This window comes from Mastacembelus armatus, chromosome 1, assembly GCF_900324485.2.
Source record: "Mastacembelus armatus chromosome 1, fMasArm1.2, whole genome shotgun sequence".
NCBI lineage: Eukaryota > Metazoa > Chordata > Actinopteri > Synbranchiformes > Mastacembelidae > Mastacembelus > Mastacembelus armatus.
Genome location: NC_046633.1, coordinates 14,291,912 through 14,306,527, shown reverse-complemented (window position 1 = coordinate 14,306,527; position 14,616 = coordinate 14,291,912). Strand labels below are relative to the sequence as shown.

Below are 14,616 nucleotides of genomic sequence, written 5' to 3'. Positions count from 1 at the left end.
GATGAGGAGATGAGGAGGGAGGCGCGTGGCAGCTACAGTCTAGTGTACTGTATGAGGATGTGGGTGGCGAGACGCTTGAGCACTTGAGCATGAGCACACTGACATTTTAATGGAATCTATAATACATGCGAAGTGGGTCACTGGATGGGTGTCCTATTTCCATGCTATGAGGCACAAGTCCCCTCAATATCTCTCTCTGAAAGTTCAACTGTCAGCTGCTCTCTTTGCAGCTTTTTTGATGTATTCACACTCTTAAGAGATATTTGGACAACAGAAAGAAAAATATTGCGATTGCATGTATATATTGCTAGGTCTTACATCCAAGCATACACACACACACACACACACACACACACACACTGCCCTGTAACTGCTTGACAAGCTAACTCTTTTTGATTTAGGCGAAAATATAGTGCATAGCCAAAAAAATATGCGGGCCATGCACAAGGATACATATGTGCAAACATTTCTGATGCCAGCTTTATGCTATTCCACTGCTAAAGAGTTAGCAGCAGTAACGCCCAAAGAAGCAAAGCAATTTGCCAGCAAAGGCAATGAAGAAGACTACTGACAAAAACATGGAGGTAAACAACCCATAAATTAAATCAGTGGAAAACTGGGCTCCATTAGGATGGAAAGGCATTCATCGTGTTTGTTGGGCCACAAGGGTACACACAATGGATTTTGAGTGTAAGCATAACATTGTTTATTTGTACAAAACTAAATTCTACAGGGCGGTTTTTATCACTAAGCATGGTATGGAATATATCCATATTGTCAAAGTGAGACATGGATTGTGGTTTGCGTGATAAATAGCTTTAAAAATGTAAATAATTTAACATCATAAAATAAATGTTACTTTCACAGGCATTATAACAAATGGAACTGATGCAGTATCGATTTCATCCACGCTGTCATTACCTTGTCTAAGCACTCTTGAGTTCTCTGAGCTATTCTAATGTATTTGAACGAGCTTGTTCCTATTAGGAAGGTCCATTAGTTTAGTACTTGAAGTGAGAGGCCTCTGTGATGACTGTTTTATCTTGCCATCCTGAAGAGCAGGCGCCTGCTTGAAAGTTTAACATCCCATCACTCCAAGTAGAAGGCATGGCTTCAATTTAGCTTCACTGAAAGCTAAATTACTTATCAGTCAACACAAAGCAATAGATCAAGAGTTGCAAAAGTGAGATATGAGATGCTTCCTAATTTAAAGCAGCTCGAATGTAAAGATGAGTCACACCTCGGTGGCAATTCCAAGATCTGCTCTGATAAGGAGATGTGGATTCGGGCCTGTCTCATTGTTCTGCTATTCCTGTTGTCTTGGGCTGCCAAGGCTCTCTGGTTTCAGTAAATAATTGTTAGAAATGCACACGAGAAACCAGGTGGTGTGTTATGCTGCCAAGTTACTAAGACAAAACATATAGTAGGGGATCTTTGTGTGACAACACAGGATCTGCTGTACTGTGCACTCAAGACTCGTGCACTGGGGAAGTAAAGAGGATATTAGGGTCTATGAGAGCTCAGTTTCTATCATTTTCTAAACTGATCATCGACATCAGAGCTAATAATTCACTCTTATTTGAATTGGCATAACAGTCATGGCTACTGTGTTGTCAGTCGATAGGTGGGTCATAGAACGACATTAGTCCATAGTGAACATGGTGAGCCCATAGTTTACTGTGGAAAGAGGTTACTACTTGAGAGAGAAGTTTAAAGCTGGAGTAACATTTTTCAACACTATTCAATGACTTTCATGGATATCAAGTTAAAACCAAGGTTGATCCCCTCCAACCTCTTTTAACCTCTGCTTCCCTTTCCATTGCTGTCACTGAAGGAAAGCAGGATGTATTTATAGATGTCTCTTCCTCCACAGACAAACACTTGGGAGACCTTTGAAAGGCCAGTGCTATTTCAGCTGTTTTGCCTCTTAACTGCTGCGCTAATAGAAGACAGCTTTTATTGCTGCACACGCCATTCCGCATTATACAGCTGACAAAGATGTTGCTTTTTTACTGTGAGCCCTTTGCTACAATAGCCTGAATGCATGATAATATTTTTAAAAAAAGACAATTTTTAAGATGCACATGCCTGTTTTCAAATATGTTCAGATTATTTCAGCTTTGTCTTGCAAATGTAGGAACAAATATAATTCAGAGCACCACTTGTGAAAGCAATATGCTTGGCAGAGTGAAATAAAGTGTCAGGCCAGAACTGCCGCACACCTTTTTACTTCCACTGTCATTATCAGCATTTAGAAAAGGGTAAACAAACCTCAGGTGTCCTGGCATCCCAATGGCAGGCAAAATGTCCACCCCACTGAGACATCATGCCCTCCCTGCTGTGTGCAGGACATAGCCATCCCTCCCACTGCCTCTCTCCAATCTCTGCTTGCTTGCTTCCTGTTTTTCATCTTACCAGGTCGTGACAGAGCATCTCATTTTCCCGTTAATCCTATGATGTGTATAGATGCTTCCTGGCTCAAGGCATCTGTTGTAAATACTGTGACAAACAAAGTAAAGTGCTATTCCTAATTCTTGATCCTTTGCTGCTGGTCATGACCGTAGCTGTAATTTCTAAAGTGGTTTACCTAAACTGTCATACTGTCAGAGCATTCAGTGCTCAGAACAAATAGATTTCTACCCCAGGGAGTGAGTGAAATGAGGTCAGAGCTCTCACCAGTGCTGTGCCCAGACAAATGAAGATCGATATCCTGATGTGTAGGTTCCTGACCTGGGACACATCATTGAGCTTAAGAGGATGAATCATTTTCACATAAATCACTCTTTCAATTGGGACTATTCACAAGATAAACCATGTGGTCACAGAACTCCACATAGAACAGCTAATGTTCATGAAGTCGGAATTCAAGTTTCAGTAAGCTATGCCACAATTGCAAAGTAACATGCTCATGGTGCTTTTTATGTCCATCATATTCCTGTGGACGTCTGTTGAGTATCTTATGCTGCCTTGAATCATACAAGCTGGGGACACTTTACTGACTATCATTTTAATCCCTATCTTGACAATTGCAAAATAACGGTATACCAAAACTAAGTTCAACTGATTGGTTTTGTGATATGTGTCGTTTTTTTTTTTTGTAAGACCACTCTGCTGTGAAATAAACTAGCAGGCTGCGTATTTTGATGTAGCGCTTTTGTTGTTCCAAACACAGCCCCAGAACAACTTTAAAGTTTAAAGGTGCACAGCAGCAATTTTACACATGAAAATAGTTTTATTCATCAGAAGGAATACCAATTAGACTGTGAAAACAGCTGAATAATGTCTTCTGTGACTTTTGACCTTTTTAAAGTCTGAGAAAAATAACTGGTGATGAAGTCATCAGGGTTATCTTGGCCTGGGCTTTGAAAGTACAAGTACTGTAATGGAAAGGCAGGCTGATAATGGATTTTTAAGGCCAAGCCTTAGAGTGATATTTGTAGGTTTATAATAATATATTGTCCTGGAATAATTTTCTGAAGCACACACATAACAATACAATAAACAGTAACATCAATTGTTTAAAGTAAAGTTGTTTTATTTGTGATCAAGTTACACACTAAATTCAGTAGTTGATTTTCATCATTCTTTTTTTGAATCTGCCTCTCATCCTGTGGAATTGGAGTAAAACTTATTTACCCACCCTTTAGCCACTATTAATTAATGTGACAACATGCAGTGTGAACTTACCAAGAATTCTCAGCTGAGTCACGGCCCCATGCAGACCAAAGAACATCCAGAGTGGACGGGAGTTGTCTACACACACCTGCATGCCCACATTAGTGCCATTGTGGCTGAGGATGATCTCCCCTTCCTGGTTGACCAAGAAGCCCAGAATGTCTCCGCTTTGGAGAGGTGTGGGCACCCGACACACTGCCCAAAACTCCTTCCTGTCCACCAGAGCCTCTGGGTTGTAGGGTAAGTCGCTGGGACGCAGAACTGCTGGGTCACAGGATGTCACACCATAAGACAAGGACCCGGAGCGTGCTGGGCTAGATTTGGCAACTTTGATGAAGACAGTCTCTCCAGTTCGCAGGGGCCGGTTAGTGAAGACCAGCGTGCGCTCTTCACGTGCATGTTCAGACCTTGCCACTGTCTGCTCGTCCAGCGTCTTAATGTGGGCGCCTCGCAGTTGATGGAAGTGGAGGTCACTCTCCAGGGCAGATGGCAGGAGAGAAGACTGCTGGGAGTTGAGGGAGTTCTGGGGAATGGGGCAGGTGGAGGAGGAGGCTGAGGCCAGGTGGAGAGTGTGGCGGTGGGAGTGGCTGTGGGTGGGCCCTCTATTTTCCTGCTGCAGGTTGAGGTCACACAGACTGACGGACAGGCGGGTGTCATCTGCTTCACGCCGCAGAGATGAGGAGCGCACTGTGGTGAAGGAGCGTGGCCGCAGGCAGTCGGGTGGAACAATCTCGCTGTCTGAAAAAGAAGGGAGAGAAGAAGAAATACAATAGAGACAGAGAGAGAACAGTGGTTAATAATGGTCTTACTGTGTTTTTTTCCTCAATTAGCAGTGTCCCTGAGGCCGATGGCTGGGAAGTTTGCAGTCAGCAGAATCCCAGTTGTAAGCATACAGTTCTAAGAAGGGCTGAATCTGCAGCTATTATTTAACTTTTGCTGCACAAGTGGTATGTAATGTAGGACAATTCCAATTACTCAGTGCTGTAGCACATGGGAGTGTCAGAAAGTGTGATTACAGATAAAAATACTAGTTGATTGCTACTATGTCTTCAGAGGGCTGAATCATCTAATATAACAGGAAGAAAATGCTATATGCTGTCAGTCACGATAGATCAAATTACTTTCATGAAAAAAATTAAATATATGTGTAGTCAAATGCTTGTGTGTGTGTGTGTGTGTGTGCCGTTGCTTTCATTCCTTGCAATCCATAGTACAGTATCACTCTACAAAGAGACATTAATATCTATGCATACACGTCTTTAATAGCAGGAATAGCTGTCACATGTACATAAATACACAAAAATGGCTCCACCTCTGATAAGCTGCCCCCAGGTTGCTCACGGTTTCATCCTACGCCTCCACACCACTGCTCAAAATAACACCACTAAATGTGCCCTTCCTCACTCTCCCACTTCCCCCATCCTGGCCTGGTGGCAGGGGTAAAATTAGCTTGGTGTCCCAAAAGGGACCCCTGCATCTCTGAGTTGAGTGAGTGGGCTGTTTGGGTTTGTGTGTGATGTATGTACATGTGCATTTGCTGGACTGAGAGGGAGAGGGAACAAGAGATGGAACAGAAAGGGTTGGTGACCTCCTCTCCTCACACAGGAGGACTAAAAGACACTTGGAGACCCTCCGCGATTAAAGTAAGATTTAGAGGAGTGCAGCAGAGACACAAAAAAGGAAGGATGGAGGATGAAAGAAAGCAACCAGCCATTGACTGACTGTCTCTGGAGAGTCTCTCCAGTACTTGATCAGCTTCAGGGCCCCTCTATCTGACCAGGACCAGAGAGCCCAACTCCAGATAAACCTCTTAGCCTCAATTACTAGGGCCGTGGGACAGGCTGCTTGTTGCTAACTGCAAACTATGGCAGTGAAAACAGAGCAGCCAAGCCTCTTATGATGCCCTCTCACAGCTGAAAGGGACACAAGCCAAATGCAGACAGATTTGTGACAGCCCTAATGAAAAGAGACACTTTGCAGACTGAAATATGTTTTCTTTCTCAGTATAATTTTGACTTCCTCAATAAATAAGACTTCAAAACAGGTTAAATTTCTTCAGATAAATGAGACTACAAATCTGACCCAATATTCTAGGCCAGGATTCGCTATAGATTTGTGAAGGCAAAAGAGTGTATGCATTTTCAACACGGACAATAATAGCTAAGCAGCTAACTGAGGCCCCTCAGCGGCTTGGATAGACATAAAAAAGAAATGAAGTAAAATCAAAAATGAGCAGCTGTGCAAGTAAATGTCAGATTCTTTGATTAAAAAGAAAAAAGCTACAAGCTTGCTGGAGAAGAATCAACTACAACAACGATGTAATTATGGAGCTTAAAGGGTATCATACACACCGAAAAGGTTGTATTTTCCCAGCCTCTAGTTGAAAGTTTCAATATTATTTCCTTTATTTTGGTCAGTAATGAGCTGTGCTATATCTGTAACCACAACCAACAGTGTTGTCATAGAGCAGAACATATGACTCCATTTTTTTGAAAACCTGATAACACAATCCTCATCTTAAATCAGTTCATTTTTGGATTTTGGGTCATTTTAAGTAGAAAAATCTAATTTTACAATTAACATAATTAAAACTGATTATCATGATATAAATTAAGAAAGCTGTGGAAAATTGTAAAAAAAAAAGTATTAAGCTGAGTTACCCAGGCCTACAGTTAAACACTATTGCTGAATCTCAGTTCCCTTATTTGTCCCATGTCCTTGCTTGACTCGGACATCGTTCTGTTTTGCCATAATGAAGGACGTTCCAAAACTCTTATTTCTGCTCTGAGGAGCAAGGGTACCTTCTGGATGAGATATAACCAAGGATACACAAGTACATCCTTTGTGGAGGTCTGTTAGAGATTGACACACCTCTTTATCAGAAATCAGTTTGTGATTAGATGCTGCATTTTAGGATCAGAGGAAAATCTTATCTTGGGCAATTCAGAATCACCAATCAACCTGACATACATGTTTTTGGACTGTGGGAGGACACATGCAGGCATGGGGAGAACATGCACACAGAAAGGCCCCTGCCGGGTTTCAGACCAGGAACTTTCTTGCTAGTGCCACCCCGTCTTATATCTCTTAAAACATATTCCCTGGCTTCTCTGTCATTGCTTCTTTTCCTCCAATCTTATGTGAGCAGGAATAAGATGCAAGGAAAAGTCACAAATAAGAGAAACGTGGATTAATGGAATTCGGATTTACCCTGTCACTGGATAAATAATTTCAGATCTTTACTAAATCTACCTCTATGAAGTTAACCTAAAATTATACCTCAATCATCTACAAAGACATTGACTGACATCAAGTATCACACAGCCAGTATGTTAAACTGAAAAGGAGATAAAGGAGGGAGTTTGATGCGCCGAGACTGACATGTCTGATTTTCTGCGTCATCACTGAAATGCTGTCTGATGAGCTCTACTGCACTGCCAAGCATAGACGGTAACACTGTTTCCTCAAAGATATGTCAGCCGTCAGTTAATGTTGGCTGGTAACCCTGAGTATGACACTTTGTGATTAATGTGTAATGGAACTAAGGCCCTGTAATTGTTCTAAATGATTTTTCAGAGAGGCATAAAATGGAGAGGACAGTGCCTTTGGTGCACAAGGCAGCTTTTAGAGACTGCTAATCAACCATTAAACACCTCTCTGCTCAGAATGGTGCAGCTGTTAACGTCCCTGAGGCTAGCTGAAGATCACTAGCATGCCAGCTCAGATTTCATCTACTATTGCCTCTGCTATCAATTCCCCCTGATCGACTTTCGCCCTCCATGAAAACCTCTTGCCAGAACATAGTGTGGAAATGAACAGACCCTCAAAATAAATGGCTGTTAAGTTGTAATTGAACAACTCAATCTGCCATGTAGTCCAGTTCCTGACTTTCCTCCTTTCAGCAAATGGTTGAAGGGACCCCTTTAATGAGGCAGCGAAATCTTAATGTGGCTCAAGTCTCAAACTTTGTCCTTTGATGATTAGGAAAGAGTGACAAGCAGGCACTGTAACTACTCAATAACCACAAACCGATTGTGATGCTGTCAGCAGCTCCAACTTAATAAGAGATTTGGATGACATCACCAAATAAAATTGTCTTTGTGTCTTCCAAAGCTGTCCATTACTCTGCTGCCCATCTCTCTGTCCTAAACTGGATTACTTGAGGACAGACCTTGTTGCTAGATGCAAGACATCTGGGACGTACAGGAGGACTAGAGCTGTGGAGAGGATGATGATATGTCTTCAGGGGATAACAGTGGATGGAGAGAGAACAGAGAGGAAAGGTAAACTTGGGAAGGGAGGGATGGCCGCTGTGACAGTGCTGGATTTATGTTGAAAGGAGTCAGCGGAGGCTTCCAAGGCGCTGCAAGTAATCTTGCTCTCTCTCTCTCTCTGTCACTCTGACTCTAACTGAAAAGCAGAATGTGTGAACGCATACACACGGTAAATTGATTCCTCTAAAAAATATAGTCTTTCATCAGCTATTTTCAAAAATCTTCCCTAAGGGGTTATGTTCCTTTTCATATCCTCTCCCTCTTCCTTTTCCTCTCTCACTTTTCAAAGAGTAGTCATTTCAAACCCTTATTGGCTTGTGTGCCATGTATTCTTCTTTTTGCGTCTTTATTCATCAAAGACTGGTGAGATGGATGCAACACTGTACTGTGTGTGCTCCTAATGCCCGTTGTTAGCTTGGAGGAGAGAAAGAGGAATGAAGGGACTGTGGAATATTTACTGTGCATTTGAAAAAGCTTGTGTGTGTATATGTGTGTTCAATGTGTGTGTGTGTGTGTGTGTGCTTGTGTCCGTTTGTGACCTCACCAGCTGCTGCCTGCTAATCGTGGTGCACCTGCGTTTTTAGCTGATACAATCCCTTTGTCCTATTGGTTCCTTTCAAATCCACAACTCCCAGATGCTCTCTCCCATTGGACGATGCCAGAATTTTTGTACTTTGAAGTGCAGCATTAAACAGCATCTGTGTGCTCTCACAGCATGTGTGTGTCTGACATTGTAATGGGACCATGGAGAATACAGCTACTGACACTGTGAGGGGTGGGGGAAGATGTGGATTCATCACCTAATTCTTCTTTTTTGACTGAATTTCAAATCAAATGTAGCACCTGTTGGGTTGAACCATTAATTTATTTGCATGAGGGAGCTCTTTAAATTGGACATTTTAAAAACAGAAACTCATTTGGCTTGCCTTTTTTCTGTTCCTCTGGGTGTTTTTTTTTTTTTTTATTAGAATAAATAAGCACCTGTTGGGCTAATCCAGTGCAAATACACTGACAAGGGTGAGGGGTAATGGGAGGGAGAATGGCAGTGTCTGTTTTGGCCTGCACAGGCTTTGGCTCACACTGTAAATGTTTTTGATTAGGGAATAGCCACAAAGCAGGTTAGCTAATGCAGTGCAATGGGGGTGTGGGGGTGTGGGGGGTGGGGGTTAGTCAAGGGAGAAGCTGGCTTAGTGGCTTTGCTAGCCTGAGCAGACGGAACGTGCCAGGGGTTTGAGCCAGTGTTGGAGAAGGGGGTGGAGGTGGGGGATTTACTCTCTCTCACACACAATCTATCTCACAGGGCTTATCTTTAGCCATACTCTCAGGCAGGTTTCAAGTGATGTCAGGAAAGGTAAAAAGAGAGCTTGAAATGAGTAATAGAAAATGGAAAGAGAGATCTTAGAGAGATTTGAAAGGGACAGGTGAGGAGAAAAGAGAAGAGGAGAGTAGATGTAAAGGGAAGAGTTCAGCTTGGATCAGCAAGGAAGGAAGAAGGCAGAGCTGGATATCCAGAGAGATTTTGCTATGAACCGATAAAGCACAGAGTCGGGGAGACAACACAGGGTTTTTGAGGGAGAAAGAGATGGTGTATAGCTAGGGATTAAGAAATGCAGACTGACCAGCCAAGAGAGTGAGAGAGTGATATAAAACAACTCACAAAGAGACGACAGAGTCAGAGGGGTCTTTGTGCTACATGCTTGGGATGTTTTTTATTCCCTGGCATTGGTCCATTCCCCAGTCCCTGATCAGGCCGGGCAGCTATTGACACGGGCATTTGCAAAGAGCAAGGCTCTCAGGGCGACACATGGCCACAACAAAGAGCCAGGCAAATCGTCTAGTAAGTCACAAAAGCCCTGTCCCTTAGGTCATCGGCAGAATTCACTGCCAATCAGCATGCCAGGACCTCAGCATTAATAACCTCCGTCATAAGGTTCTTATATTAAACCCCCTATGTTTTATTCCTCTGCTCACACATGGAGGAAGGCTGGTAGTAGGCCAATTATTTATTACTGGGAGAAGATTAATACCCCTTTGCTATAATTCATATTTAGATAACACTGGTCCATCTCTAACTCAGATTTTGGATCATATATTAACTCTGCGTCACATCACTATGTGCAATGTGAAATTAGTTGCTTGTAGTGACAAACACACAGAGAACTATCACTTGACTTCGTTGTTCCCTTCACCTCTATGAAGCATTTTAGCATCTTTCAGTTTAGTGTTTTGACTGAACAAAACACAGCTTTACAGTTTTGGATCACTCTCATGGGTAGTCTAAATTCCAATGGCAGCAGCCAGATATTTTCAGCAAAAAAGCTTTGATAAACCCAGTGTACACTACTTAACCAGCATCAAACGCCTCACTCAGTATGTACAATATACAATGTTACAGATGTTACCATCATTAAAATAGGGGTATTAATTCTAGTGGTCTAGTCACTTCATTTGTGCACAGGACAGACACACAAAATTGAACAAAAACAGGAAACTCGACATAAATCTTAAATAGTTACCTTTAGTTTACCCCCATTAAGAGTTATCTCTTGAATTTCTCACTGCTAATAAAGTTCAAAAAGGAATTATTTTACTAATGTCTACTAATCTTTGTCTTTGAAGGAGAAATGAGTGTACACTAGTGTCCAGCCAAGGTACAGTAATTTAACACTGATTCTAAATGCCAGATCATGCAAATGCAGTTTATTCATCTTAGTCTTTTGAGTTCTCTAATCAACAATCATCATAAATTTTATAAAACACACTCAAGCCAAGGAACACAACATTGCTAAATTTCCTGGGCTTGATGTCCAGAGGTCTTTACAACACAAAAACCACTACATTTCCTGAGTGAGAACAAAAAAGTCAGATTTACACTGTCTTTTCTGCTTTGTGTATTTTTGTTGGAGGGTGTGTGTGAAGCATCAGGATTTGTAAGTGCTGTTATTAACTGGGAGACTGAATCCTGCCAAGTCAAACACCAGTGCCAGTCAAGTGGTTGCAATAATCAAATCATCATTTCACTGAAAGCAGTCTGCTTCTCCCTCAAGTATGGGAACCCTGCTCTGTCTGTGTCTGAACTGGATAACATAACAAATGCAGCTAAATAGATTTCTGGTCTTCCAGATGACTTTGTGCTGGTGCACCCTAGCAGTAGAGCCAGAACATAGGATAGAGAGAGCCAAAGTACACTCAGCGACCATGAGTGCAAAAACAAAAAGTATTTTAGAACTTCTGAGGCTTTTAGTTTTTTAAATATTATTTGTATAAGGCCAGAGAAAAAAAAATAAGGTGGAATTTTTAGAATCCAGTCACAGTCAAAAAGTGTAAGTGTTTCTCAGAACACTTTTGGACTTTGATAATTAGAGCTGAGTTTAAAAATTGTCCTATCTCATCAATTGGTAACTTCCATTTGTCATTCCCATGTATGCAAGAAGTTTTCATGTTAATTAATCCTGTGTAGCCATGGGCAAAATAACACATTTTCAACAGATATGAGAAAGAGAAAAACAAACAAAATAATTTCACCCGTGAAAGTTATGTTAATCCACTTCTGTTTATTCTCATCACTCACATGCTTCACTTGTTTCTCATCCCACTTTTCATCATAAGCCCCTTTCAGTCTTGCACCTCTTTATGTTCATCTGATAGAAATTCAACTTTTTGGTATGGATATCTGGATAAGCAACGAGCTCGGTCACATTTACTGTAAAACAACAATAGGTCACACCTGAAATATTTCTGTAACACTTTTAGTATGTGTGGCCACACAGGTTAAATGCCACACAGAAACTTTGCAAGCAGAGAGATTAAATGTGAATTTTGCAACATTAATTAATTTGAAGATCACTGTAAAGAAAAAAAAAAGGTTGTCATATTGACAATATTACACGTCATGTCTGTCAAGCTATCACTGTGTTTTTATGTGAGCTTACACCAGACCAACTGTCTAATCCAAATTTGGATTAAAAATGGGCTCATACTCTAATGCTTTACAGCTGGTTCTGATTGAGGCTTTTAAAGGGAATGTTGTAATAGAACTTGTTAGATGGCCACTATATAGTGTATAATTACTCATCCTTTGCGAAACTGAGAGAGACTTACTCATTATTTGTTACATATGTAGCACTGACACTACAAAAATCATGCTGTATAAACAATCCCTAAACATCTGGGCACATCCAGGTGTCATAGCTTCTATTCGATCAAACCAGCTAGAACGCTGCATGTGACCATTGTGAGGGATGTCATTTCTGTCTGAGCTGGCATCCTTAATTCTAGCCTCAACAACATGGAAATATTGCGAATGATTCCAACAAAATTATACTGCTTTGTGAGCTGCCACGATGTCCGAGATAAGCTAGCTCTTCTGACACATCTTTCAAATGATGCCAACAAAGAGCTGGGCTTGCTACGATTCATCCATCAAACCTTTGGACATTGTTTTGCTCTCACTGAAATGCTTCAATTTCCTCTTGAAACTGTTTCCGGGGTAAGCATATTCAGTTCCTGTAGCTAGCGTGTTGTCCTGTGCTTTTCTATACAATTCCTCAATTGTTACACACTCCTGCACTAGTCAAGTATCGTTCTTTCCAGACTTGTTACTTCTGACTCGCTAGGCTACCAGTTAGCTCAGCTAGGTGATAGCGTGGCCTCTCTCCCTTGTTCTCTCTCTCTCCTGCTCAGTGTGCCACATGTTTAGTTATTTCTCTGCTTCCTTTAGTCATAAGGAGACCTGTAATAAGGGTAAGGTTATGGTAGCTTTGGAGGTAAGGATCACTGAATTGGAAGTGCGCCTCTGCACCTTTGAACAAAAGCCAGCTAGCTAAGCCCCATTATCAAGTATAGGGTCACTGAGCTCAGGGCCTGTTAGCTCTACGAAGGCAGCTCCCGAACAGCCTGGAGAATCAGACCAATTCCGTCAGAATTGGTCTGACGGAAACATACTGCTAAGCAGAAGCCCAAGGTTCATCACCTGCCTGTTCAAATGGCAAGCCATTTTAACATCAAATATGTCAACAGAATTCACATTTAAGATATCTGTGATGTACTTATGACTAGTCAGAACTGTAATCTATCCCTTCCCTTGCAGCTTCTGATTGGCTTAACACACCTGATACAGGTAATCAGCTGTGTGTAGGGCAAGGATAGTTGGAAAACAAGCAGGACAGTGGCCCTCTGGGACTGGAGTTTGAGACCCCTGCCTTAGGCAATGTTATTATCAAGCACTGTATTAATAACCATTGTTATGCAGATGACACTCAGCTGTATCTGTCTATGAAACCTCATGAAACAAAGCAGTTAGACAGACCTAAAGCATGTCTAAAGGACATAAAGGCCTGAATGACCAGTAACTTAATACTTTTAAATTCAGAGAAAACAGAAGTTGTTGTAGTTGCACCTAAAAACCTCAGTAATAGCTTATCTAACAATATAACTGCTTTAGATGGCATAGTCCTGGCCTCCAGCACTACTATGAAAAACCCTGGAGTTATTTTTGACCAAGACATGTCCTTTAACTCACACATTAAACAAATATCCAGAACTGCCTTTTTTCACTTGCACAATATTGCCAAATAACATCCTGTCTCAAAATGATGCAAAACAACTAGTCATTTGTTACTTAAAGGCTAGATTACTGTAACTCATTACTATCAGGATGTCCCAGTATCTCCATAAAAAGCCTCCATATTATATCTATATTAGCTCCTCTTCATTGGCAAAATCCACAATAGAATTTAAAATCCTTCTCCTCACATACAAATCCCTTCATGATCAAGCTCCTTCATACCTTAAAAACCTCATAGTACCATATTATCCCAATAGAGCACTTTGCTCTCAGAGTACAGGTCTACTTGTGGTTCCCAGAGTTTCCAAAAGTAGAATGGGAGGAAGAGCCTTTAGCTATCAAGCTGCTCTACTAGGAAAACATTTCCCATTCTGGGTTCAGGAGGCAGATATCCTCTCTACTTTAAAACTCTCTTTTTCAACAATGCTTATAGTTTGGGCTGGCTCAGGTGACCATGAACTATCTCATTGTTATGCTGCTATAGGCCTAGATAGCCTGAGGAATCCCCATCTGTGCACTGTGCTCCTCTCTCCTATCCTATCTTATCCTTTCCTTTCCAATCCTTTCCTCTTCTCCCCTACCTCCTCCTACCTACCTACCTCCTATATATGCTACCATGGAATATCAAGTTTGTGCCTTCTCTCTTCTCTAGTTTGTGCTCTTTCTCTATCCTCTTTCTCTCTCTACCTTCTGCAGGTATACCTGGTCCTGGACCGTATTGCTGATGTGCAGTTACTGTCCACATCGACCTGCACGTTGTTTATTTGTTGTTTATGGTTTCTGGTTTCTTTCTCCTCTATCCACTCACCCCAACCAGTCGAGGCAGATGGCCGCACAAACTTAGCCTGGTCCAGTTGGTGGTTTTTCCTCTCCGCAGTCACTGTGATGCTCATAAGGGATTTGTTGGGTTTTTCATTTTGTAGTGCCTTGAGATGATTGTATTGTGATTTGGCTCTATACAAATAACTTGAATTTATATTTGAATTGTTCTTTTATCTTTACACAAGAACACATTTCTGTAATCAATGATGATTTGTCATCCAAAGTAAACAATGCAGTGTAACATAAAAGAGAAGAGGCCACTATCATAAAACCCAGGGG

At 41.5% G+C, this 14,616-nt stretch overlaps 1 protein-coding gene across 1 annotated transcript in view; it reads right to left on the bottom strand.

Annotated features, from left to right (window-relative positions):
* The window catches only part of neurl1aa (neuralized E3 ubiquitin protein ligase 1Aa), a 38,004-nt gene that overhangs the window by 6,155 nt on the left and 17,233 nt on the right, over window positions 1-14,616 (bottom strand). Inside the window, exon 4 of the mRNA XM_026304387.1 lies at window positions 3,688-4,413. Within this exon, the coding sequence (XP_026160172.1) occupies window positions 3,688-4,413 (726 nt within the window). The remainder of the gene's footprint in view (window positions 1-3,687; window positions 4,414-14,616) is intronic.